Below are 10,081 nucleotides of genomic sequence, written 5' to 3'. Positions count from 1 at the left end.
GCGTCAGCACATACGACCAGGTGACACAGTGCTGGCCCCTGTGGGAGGGGTTGGGCAGAGCAGAAGGTTCCGGAAGCGGGTTGGGCCCTGGCCCTCCAGCCTCTCTGGGGTGAGGGGGCTGGCCCCAGGTGTGCCCCGAGAGAATCGAGCTGTTTGTCCAGCGGGATCGTGGTCTGAAGTGTGGGCGGGGCCCAGCCCCTGGACTTGGCGAGCCTCCCGGGGAGCAGGTGCCCCTGCGGGCCCTGCCACGGGGCCTCCCCTGCGGCTAGGGGAGGCCCCTGGCACCGCCGTGGCTCTCCCAGCGTTGCTGCACCCCCTTCTCCCACCAGGGGGCAGATGCTTCTTCCTGGCGGCCGCCAGAGCCCTGCCACCCTGCAGCGGGGGTTGAAGTGGACCACACAGGGCTTGAGCAGGGAGGCCTTTGCCAAGCTGGTCTGCGACCCCACCCTTCTGGAGGGGACCCTGGCGGGGTGATAAGCTCAGGACAGCATCTTGTCCCTGAGAACAGCGACCTACCTGAGAGCTCAGGGACAGGCAGAACTGAGTGGGGGCTGACCAGGCCCTGACCTCTGTGTTTGAAACTGCTGGATCCAGCTGTTCCTGATCTCCATTAGCCCTCAGGCCCTCCCCAGTCGGTGACCCAGTAATGCCTGTCCTCTCTCGTGTGCGCCCCAGAACTGGTGAGGTCACCGGCAGCCCGTGCTAGATTTCACATGGGGGGGCTCAGGAGAACGTGGCACCAGGACTGAGGGGGCTTGCCGGGGGCACCCAGGCACAGGCCCCATGCCCACTCACCGTCTCATGGCATACACCACCTCCAGGCTGCCGTCCTGTTTCCTCTCAAAGGTCGCGGTGAAAGGCCTCAGCGCAGACCTGTCCTCCCGCCTGAGGGTGTTGCCCCCCAGGCCCAGCACGTACCATGTCCCCTGGAACTACAGGGCACTGGGGGTGGGCAGAAACCGGGGTCGCCTGGACACCCTGACCAGGCGTAGCCCCCACTGGCCTGCACACTGAGGCTGCCCTGGTCTGGCAGGGACCGGGTGACCCCGGCTTTCCTGCGCCTGTTTCCCCACCTGTGCAGCGGCTCTGAGGCGGTCCCACCTTGCAGGGACTGTGGGGTTTGCGGGAGGGAACAGCTGAGCCAGGAAGGTGGTCCAGGTCCTTTTCTATAGGGGCTCGGGAGTGTCCATGGGAGGGTGGGGGCGCTGAGAGTAGGGCCGGGTCACAGCAGAGCTGGCCAGCCTGCTCTCCCCACCCCTGTGCTTGGACCGGCCCCCCACCCCCCCAGACCTGGGCTCCGTCGAAGCTTGACAAGACCGTGCTGACCGCTGATCCTGGCCTGTGGGGCTGGAGGGGCTGACCCTTCAGGGCCGTCAGCAAGGAGAGTGCCATCCACATGGCCTGGTGAGGCCCCATCCTGGCCAGGGCAGGCAGGACTGCCTGCGGAGGGTGGCCCCAGATGCCCTCTTTATGCGCTGTCCTGGCACGGGGCGGTCTCCGCCTCTGCAGGGACTGGAGGGCTCAGTGGGCCCCACTTTCCTCAGGTCCTGCCACCCAAGATGGGACATCTAGGGGGCAGGAGTGGAGGCGGTGGGCAGTGTGCCTGCCTGGCCACCAGCTCCCAGTGGGTTCTGGACGTCACCTCCCGGCTCCCAGCCCCCCAGCCCTGTTGGCACCCCAGGCCGGGGCAGAGGCCAGCGCTGTCGCCTGTGTCCGGTCCCACGCCCGTGTCGCCAGGACAGACTGCTCCGTCCAGGGCGGGAGCGTGACCTCCCGCGGCCGGGGGCCAGGGCCACGATGTCCTCTGGGCAGGAACACAGAGCACAGGCACTGCCCGCGTTCCCCCCACCCCACCGAAAGCAGCGTGGGCAGGAAGGAGAGAGCAGTGGGGGAGCGGCGCCAGGCGGGAGGGCCGGGAAGGATGCCCGGGCACCCACCTTAGGGCGACCCAGGCTGTGCGGGAGCCTCTGCCAGCGGGGGCAGGGGTGGGGAAGTGGCGGGGGTGGGGCGCGCCATGCTGTGGGCAAGCGAGGGGGGGCTCAGCAGGCTCTGGGCTTCCAGCCACCCCTGCAGGGAGGGACAGAGAAGAAAACCCCCCCTCCCCCAGAGCAGAGAGTGGGGCGCTGGGCTCGCCAGATGGCCCGGAAGGGCCTGTGCTGCGCCTGGGAAACTAGAAATTTAATTACTCAAAATGAAGACCAAGTGCCCAGTTGAGGTGGCTGTGCCAGGCGGTCCCAGGGCTTCTGACCCGGTCAGCGGCGTTCCGTGGGCGCCTGGCTCAGTGCCACCCTACAGGCGCCCCGCAGCCCCACTGGCTCTGCCTCTGCGCGCGCAGGAAACTGCACCGAAACGAGGTGCCTGAGCTGGTGAGCGGGTCAGGCTTCGCCACAGCACCTGGTGTCCAGAGGCTACACACTGGGGGACGGGACCCGCGGGAGGTAAACAAAATAAGAACATGGCCCTCCCTGGGCCTGGTAACAACCAAACAGCAGGTTTCAGGTCCCAGGTGGTCCAGTGCCGCCACGTGGGGCGTGGGCAGGCGTGTGTGGGGTGTGGGCAGGCGTGTCCAGTGCCCGGGCATGGGCAGGCGTGTGTGGCCATGGGCAGTTGTGTCCAGTGCCCGGGCATGGACAGACGTGTCCAGTGCCCGGGCGTGGGCAGGTGTGTGTGGCCGTGGGCAGGCGTGACCAGGGCCCGGGCGTGGGCAGGCGTGTGTGACCGTGGGCAGGCGTGTCCAGGGCCCGGGTGTGGGCAGGCGTGTGTGGCCGTGGGCCGGCATGACCAGGGCCCGGGCATTGGCAGGCGTGTGTGACCGTGGGCAGGCGTGTCCAGGGCCCGGGCGTGGGCAGGCGTGTGTGGCCGTGGGCAGGCATGACCAGGGCCCGGGCGTGGGCAGGCGTGTGTGGCCGTGGGCAGGCGTGTCCAGGGCCCGGGCGTGGGCTGGCGTGTGTGGCCGTGGGCTGGCGTGGCCAGGGCCCGGGCGTAGGCAGGCGTGTGTGGCCGTGGGCAGGCGTGGCCAGGGCCCGGGCATGGGCAGGCGTGTGTGGCCGTGGGCAGGCGTGTCCAGGGCCCGGGCGTGGGCAGGCGTGTGTGGCCGTGGGCTGGCGTGTCCAGGGCCAGGATGTGGGCAGGCGTGTGTGGCCGTGGGCAGGCGTGTCCAGGGCCCGGGCGTGGGCTGGCGTGTGTGGCCGTGGGCTGGCGTGTCCAGGGCCAGGATGTGGGCAGGCGTGTGTGGCCGTGGGCAGGCGTGTCCAGGGCCCGGGCGTGGGCAGGCGTGTGTGGCCGTGGGCTGGCGTGTCCAGGGCCAGGATGTGGGCAGGCGTGTGTGGCCGTGGGCAGGCGTGTCCAGGGCCCGGGCGTGGGCTGGCGTGTGTGGCCGTGGGCAGGCGTGTCCAGGGCCCGGGCGTGGGCAGGCGTGTGTGGCCGTGGGCAGGTGTGTCCAGTGCCTGGGCATGGGCAGGCGTGTCCAGGGCCTGGGCGTGGGCAGGCGTGTGTGGCCGTGGGCAGGCGTGACCAGGGCCTGGGCGTGGGCAGGCGTGTGTGGCCGTGGGCAGGCGTGTCCAGGGCCCGGGCGTGGGCTGGCGTGTGTGGCCGTGGGCTGGCGTGGCCAGGGCCCGGGCGTAGGCAGGCGTGTGTGACCGTGGGCAGGCGTGGCCAGGGCCCGGGCGTGGGCAGGCGTGTGTGGCCGTGGGCAGGCGTGTCCAGGGCGTGGGCTGGCGTGTGTGGCCGTGGGCAGGCGTGGCCAGGACACCTTCATTGCAGGGAAGAAATGACGCCAAGAAGCCGTCCGGATTGGTCTGGCCAATCAGCCCTTGACCAACTTTCCACCAATCAAAAGTGCGCTGGCGGAAGCTCATTTGCATACAGCAGCGCTGGCCCCGCCCCCGGCCCCGGGCTGCGGCCTGGGCTCCGCCCTCCGTCTGTCCGTCTGTCTGTCTGCGCTGCCCGGTCGGCCGCGGACTGCCCGGGCCACGCCGCTGCCTGCCCGGGGCCCCCGCGGGGCGCTGCAGCGCCGGCCGGGGCCACGGGTCGGGAGGGCGCCCCCAGCCTTGCCCGCGGGCCGGGTCTGGAGGGCAGCGTGGGAGGGGCCGGGTCGGGGGCGCGGGCACAGAACGGCCACCTGCGGCGCCTGCGTGTGCTCGGCGCGCGGCCGGGAGGACGGGAGGACGGAGGCCGGCTGTGGACCTGCGGCGGCCAGCAGAGGGACCCGGGGCTGGGCTGACCGGCCCGGGGCGCCCCCTCCGCGGCGGCTGGGCTCCCGGCTCCCAGGTGGCCCTCACCTGGGCTCCTTCACCTTCCCAGCAGGGGCGCCTGCCGCCCGCCCAGCCCCCGGAGCAGCCCTCCCCCTGCGCTGCAGGGCAGCAGGCCCGGGCGGGGCCCTGAACCCCTTGCTGGCTTCCGCAGGGAGGGGCCCCTGCCCCGACAGTGACCCTCCCACCTGGGGAGGCAGCCCCAATCCCATCAGGTGCTCCTGTCCTACCGGGGCACAGCCTGCCCGGCGGCAGCCGGTCATCCGGCTCCAGGAGGCCTGCAAGGCTCTGGACTGGCGCGGCGGTCACCTCGGGGCAGGGGTCACTGGACCCTCCTCTCTGCAGTGGGTTTGGAGCGGGTTTCGGAACCTCCCCGGGACAGGCAACTGCCCCATCCAGCCTGTGCACCAGGAAGGGGCAGCAGGCAGGTGCCCACCTGCTCCTGCCCACAGCACACCCACCTGTGACTCGAGCCAGCCCTGAGCATAGTGCCCAGGTGGGGCTGCAGGCCAAGGTCCGTGGGCAGGTATGTCCCGTGGGCAGGCGTGTCCCATGCCTGGGTGCAGGCAGGTCCCTCAGGGACGGCACTTGGGGGCCAGGGTGGTGTGGAGACCAGGCAGGGCTCCCCCGGGAGCAGGTCGGAATGGGCTTGCTGGAGCCAGGCCTCTGCCCCCTGTGGCCCTGGGCCACCTCCCAGCATGCGGCCTCTGCCCCATGGGCGGCCCGCTGGGGTCTCTGCATCTTGCCCCACAAGCCTTGTCCCACCCGGCCTGCTCAGCCCAGGCCCAGGCCCCTGCAGCTTCCAGAGCTGCCTCTAGATTTTCTGGAGGAGGGAGGGAAGGCGCGAGCAGGCAGACTCGGGCGTGGGAGGGTCTGAGCACAGGCCCGGGGTGCAGAGCTGAGCTGTGAACCCCCACCCTGTCCCTCCCGCTCGCCCCCTCCAGGGATAAGGCCTTGTCCCACCTGGCCTTGGGAAGGGCCGGTTCCCTTAGCCCCTGCACACACTGCAAGGGCCCAGCTGCCACCCCCTCTCTGCGGCCTCCTGAGACCTGCTGCTCCAGGGGGCCCCGGTGGAGGCTCAGGTGCTCCTCCCTGGGCGCTGTCATCTTTTGTGACCTTGACCGTCTCCTGACCCCAGGCCTGGGTTTACAACTGCCCCGAGACCCCATGCTGCCCGTGGGACCGACCAGGTGTGCCCGAGCACTGGCCGCTGGGCCGCGGGTGTGTCGGGAGAGCACGGGAGACCGAGGAGCCGATGTGAGCTGGGTGTCCGGACAGGAGTGCAGCGGACGGTGCCGGCCCAGACTGGACCCGGGGAGTAACCGGCAGTCCGTGGCCTCCTGCCCACTGCCCGGGACTGGGACCAGGCGCGGCTTAGCCGCCTCCCAGTGGGGCTTCCAGGGGCTCCATCCAGGCCCAGCGGGGGTCTCCTCAGGGCTCTTGGCCCAGGAGACACCAAGTCCTCGCATGGGCACAGCCCCTGGGGGTGGGGGTGCAGGGTGGGCGGGGGCCGGGGAGATGGGAGCTCAGGCCCAGGCCCTCCTGGGCACAGGTCTGGCAGGCACCCCTCCAGGTGGGACCCGGAAGGGACAGGGCAGGGCCGTTGCTGGCCGTGACCAAGAGCCCCCTCCCGGGCCCCAGCCTCCCGCTGCGCCCCCCCCCCGCCCTGCCAGTGGGGCACCTCAGGCTTCCTGGGCGGGCGTGAAGAGCCTGCACCGGGCAGAGGCTCGGAGAGCATCCCGTGCGGGACCCCACGTAGGGGCAGCCTTGAGCTCCAGAGCCCAGAAGCCCCCGGGGCCAGGTGCAGCCGTGGACTGGCCAGCTCTTTCCCGCCGCCTTCCTCACAGCTGGCCCTGGGCACATACGGGCCCAATTCCAAGAGGGGCATGGGCCGTCCCCTCCTCCTGGCCAGGTAGGGCTGACCCCTAAGGTGCCCTGGAGGGAAGGTTTCCAAGGGCCCTTCAGGACGCTCCACTGCTCAAGAGCCCCCCCAGCCCAGGGGCCTCGCCTGAGGGAGTCGTGGCACCGCCCTGGCCGAGGGGCGCCAGGGCTGAGCCAGCATCCAGAGCACAGGCCCAACCTCCCCTTGTATTCCTCTCCTGTCCCTGCCACCCTGAGAGGCGCCCAGATCTGCACCTGGGCCACTGGCAACACTCCCAGAGGGCCCAGCTGGGGCAGTGCCCGCGGGGGCTGAGGTCAGGCCCACAGGACCTGTGCGTGGGGCCTGGCCTGCCAGCCCAGGTGGGCGCCAACCTGACCCCACGCCTCTTCCCAGCCATTTGCAGACAGTCCTGGGGCCGTTCCAAACCAGAGGCCAGGCTGCCAAGGGTCCAGCTTCCGGGCAAGTGCCAGGCCCAGACAGCCTAGGCCGCCTGTGGGCTACGGCCATGCCTGGAGGTGACCAGCCCCCGTCCCCCACTGCAACTCCTCCCAGCTCCATCTCCCTCCAGGATCAGAGCCGCGCCCTCCAGGCCCCCAGCCCAGGTTCACACCCACCCCACTCACCTTGGTCAGAGCTGTTGACCCCCTGACCCCCAGCGGCGGCCTCGGGCAGGAGCAGAGGGCTGGGGAACACGTGCCAGTTGTGGACAAAGCCCAGGACCTCTGAGATGGCCACCAACCCAGGGAGGCTTCTGGAGGGAGGCGGCCCTCCGTGAGGTGGCCGGGGGACCCGTGTCCTCTTCTGGGGAAGATGCTGTGCGTGAGCAGGACCGCACCCGGGCGGCACGGCCAGGGTGGCAGCGGTCACGAGGGAGGGACGGGCCTGTGCCCGGCCTGGAGGGCCCAGGCCGACCGGGGGGAGGCACCAGCGGGGCCCGGTGGCTGAGGCCCGCTCCCTGTCGGGGCAGATTCGGTTTCTTTACCTTGGCCCAGGCTTCACGCACCCCCGGGGCCACCGGGCCTTTCGGAGCAAGCCGGGCTTTGCGCCCTCCCGGGTCGGGGCCCAGAGAGGAGGCGTGCCGGCCGCAGCCGGGCGCCAACAGAGCCCCGGAGACCTGCCCCCGGCTCCGCGGCGGGCCTCTGGGGCCCTGAGCGCCACCAGCAGGGGCCTCTGCCTGGCCCGCCCGCAGCGCGGTCCGGGGGTCAGCGGGGAGCGCTTACATAAGCTCTGCGGGAGGCCGGGCCGAGGCTGGCGGGAGGCGCTGCCGGCGCCAGCATCACGCGCTTCCAGTGGGCTGGCCCTGGCCCTGGTCGGAGGCCAAGGCAGGCCCATAAATAGGGGTCTCCCCGGAGCCTCTGCTCCTCCTGCAGCCTCCCTGGCCCCGGACACACTGCTGGCCCCAGGCCTGGGACAGTCCCGCGCGGGGAGAATGGCTGCTGGGCACAGGCTGTGGCGGGGGCTGGTCCTGCTGGGGGTCCTGCTGGGGGTCCTCCAGACCCAGGCCCAGGTGCCCCTGCAGCCCAACTTCCAGCAGGACAAGGTGAGGGCTCCCCCCACGGGCCCTGAGGCAGGACAGGGCTCTGTCGGGGAGGGGGCTCTCTCCTCGGCCCAGCTGTCTCCCCGGGAAGGGGGGAGCGGCCCAGGGCTGAGCCAGGGTGGGCCGGGCACCCGCGGAGGCTGCCCGGAGGGGGGGCCTCGCTGGCACGCCCACGCGCGGGCACAGGCAGACCCATGGGTGCGCTCGCCCCTCCGGGCACAGAGCGGGGAGCGGACAGCTCCCCTCCTCCCCGCCCCCCGGGTCCCGGCACGGCTCCGGCCCAAGCGGGGGTCGGGGGTGGCGCTCGGGGACCGTGGGGGGAGCACGCCCCACACCGGCCCTTGGGGTGCGCCCGCGGCCCCTCCCGAGCCTCGCTAGACCCCACAGCCGGGAGCCAGGCGGAGCCCGCGGGGCCCACCCCAGGCGGGGCCTCGGCGGGGCGGCGGGGGCCGGGCCGGGCAGGTGCGCCCGCGCAGGTCATCCCGGAGGGTCTCGCCCGGCCCAGGCCCACCCTGGGACTCGTTCGCCACAGTTTCTGGGGCGCTGGTTCACCACGGGCCTCGCCTCCAACTCGAGCTGGCTCCGGGAGAAGAAGGCAAAGCTGTTCGTGTGCAGGTCGGAGGTGACCCCGGCCGAGGACGGCGGCCTCAACGTGACCGTCACCTTCCTCAGGTGGGACGGCGGCCGGGCTCCCGGGGGCCAGCGCGCCCCACCCCGGCCGCCGTCCCGGGACCTCCCCAGGTGACCCCGGACCCAGAGGGTGACCCGCGGGTCGACCCCTGACCCGGAGCCTGACCCCCCCGCAGGAAGAACCAGTGTGAGACCCGCACGATGCTGCTGCGCCCCTCGGCCGCCGCCGGCCGCTACAGCTACACCAGCCCCTGTGAGTGGCCGCCCGGGGCCACACCCGCGCCCCGCCCGGCTCAGGGGGTGGCCTGGAGGCCCCTGGGGTCGGCGAGTCCGAGCCCGGCCGGGGCCCGCGTCTGCCCCCCCCCCCCCAGCCCCGGCCCCTCCAGCCCCTGAGGGTGTGTCCCCAGCTCCTCCTGCCCGGGTGTCCCGGCCGCCCGCTCCCCGCTGACCCGGGGGTGGTGCCCTCCGGGAGCCGGCCCGGGAGGTTTGGCTGCACCGGGAACCCCTAATTTTCTGATGGACGTGGTTCTTGACGCCCCGAGACATCTGACACTAGACCCCGAGTGTTCCCTGGCTGTGCAGCCAGGAAGTGGGGGGCGGCTGTCCGCCCTGGGGGGCAGGGGGGCCGGCCCCACCCAGCAGGGCGCCCCTCTCCCAGGCGGGGAGGAGCAGGCGCCCAACCCCGCTGTCCCGCGGCCCCAGACAAGGGCAGCACCCAAGAGCTGGGGGTGGCGGAGACGGACTACGGGCGCTACGCGCTGCTCTACACCGAGAGCCCCGGGCTGGACTTCCGCATGGCCACGCTCTACAGTAGGTGCCGCGGCCCGGCGGGGCGGGGAGGGGGGCGGGCGGGGCGCAGACCCTCTGAGGCCCCCCTCCTGCCCAGGCCGCAGCCAGAGCCCCGGGCCCGCCCTGGAGGAGAAGTTCACCGCCTTTGCCAAGGCCCGAGGCTTCACAGAGGAGGCCATTGTCCTGCTGCCGCCGCCGGGTGAGGGCGCTAATCTGGGGGCGGCCACCGCTTCCGGGGAGGCGGGCTGGGCTCCGTGGCCCGGGCCCTGTGTGGGCTTGGCCGTCCCCCGCGCTGGGCCTCCCGCCCGCGGCCGCCCCCTGCGCAGAGCCCCGCGCCCTCGGGACTCCGGGGCCCCGGCCGGGTGGGGCCAGCAGCACTGCCCAGGCCCACGGGGCGCCGGCCAGACCGGGCTCTGGGGCAAGGTGGAGGAGCAGGGCCGGGGGGCTGGGACGGTGGGGTGCGAAGGAGGCTGTGTTTGGGGGTTCACTCCCCAGGGGTGCGGGGAGGGGGCGCAGGCAGCCGACTGGCTCTTTCCCGGCAGATAAGTGCCTGGAGGAGCCCGAGTAGGTGAGTGAGGGGCTTCGCGCGCCCCGCCCGCCCGGCCCTCCGGACACGGCCCTCCCCGGGGCTGTGCAGGGCGGGGCTGCGCCCAGAGCCGGCCGGGCACCCGGGGGCGGGTGGGCAAGCGGGCGCGGCTGGTGCGGGGAGCAGGGTGGGCCCAGGCAGACCCCGGTTCCCAGGGCGGGGGGACTCCACCGAGCTGCCCTGAGGCTTCTGGGGGCGAGAAGGGGTGGGGGTGGGGCTGTGGGGGGCCCGGGGAGCCCGCAGGCCGAAGAGACCACGGAGGCTTCTGGAGCAGGGGCGGCCTCAGACTGGACGCTGGACCCGAGAGGAGCTGTGCCCACGGCAGGCCCCCTGGCCGGGTGCCCTCGGCCCCCAGGACCCGGCTGGCGCTTTTCCTCCAGGCCCCAAGCCCCCCGCCCGCCTCCCCC

General features: G+C 72.6%; 1 protein-coding gene across 1 annotated transcript; it reads left to right on the top strand.

Annotated features, from left to right (window-relative positions):
* The first annotated feature begins 7,483 nt into the window (after positions 1-7,483).
* On the top strand, positions 7,484-10,081 carry PTGDS (prostaglandin D2 synthase). Its single transcript, XM_084237295.1, has 7 exons — positions 7,484-7,672; positions 8,202-8,341; positions 8,476-8,552; positions 9,002-9,109; positions 9,186-9,287; positions 9,631-9,656; positions 9,949-10,081. Exons 1-6 carry the CDS (start codon positions 7,562-7,564, stop codon positions 9,654-9,656), a joined length of 564 nt encoding a protein of 187 aa, XP_084093421.1. The 5' UTR covers positions 7,484-7,561; the 3' UTR covers positions 9,949-10,081.

Source organism: Talpa europaea, assembly GCF_964194135.1.
Source record: "Talpa europaea genome assembly, chromosome: 7".
NCBI lineage: Eukaryota > Metazoa > Chordata > Mammalia > Eulipotyphla > Talpidae > Talpa > Talpa europaea.
Note: the sequence above shows the minus strand (reverse complement) of the source record. Positions and strands in the feature narration are given on the sequence as shown.

Bases quoted from the DNA above. Each gene is read 5' to 3' on its own strand.
- PTGDS (XM_084237295.1), top strand. From the start codon at position 7,562: ATGGCTGCTGGGCACAGGCTGTGGCGGGGGCTGGTCCTGCTGGGGGTC. The intron at 9,110-9,185 runs GTAGGTGCCGCG...CCTCCTGCCCAG, and splicing joins CCGCATGGCCACGCTCTACA to GCCGCAGCCAGAGCCCCGGG. The intron at 9,288-9,630 runs GTGAGGGCGCTA...CTTTCCCGGCAG, and splicing joins TGTCCTGCTGCCGCCGCCGG to ATAAGTGCCTGGAGGAGCCC.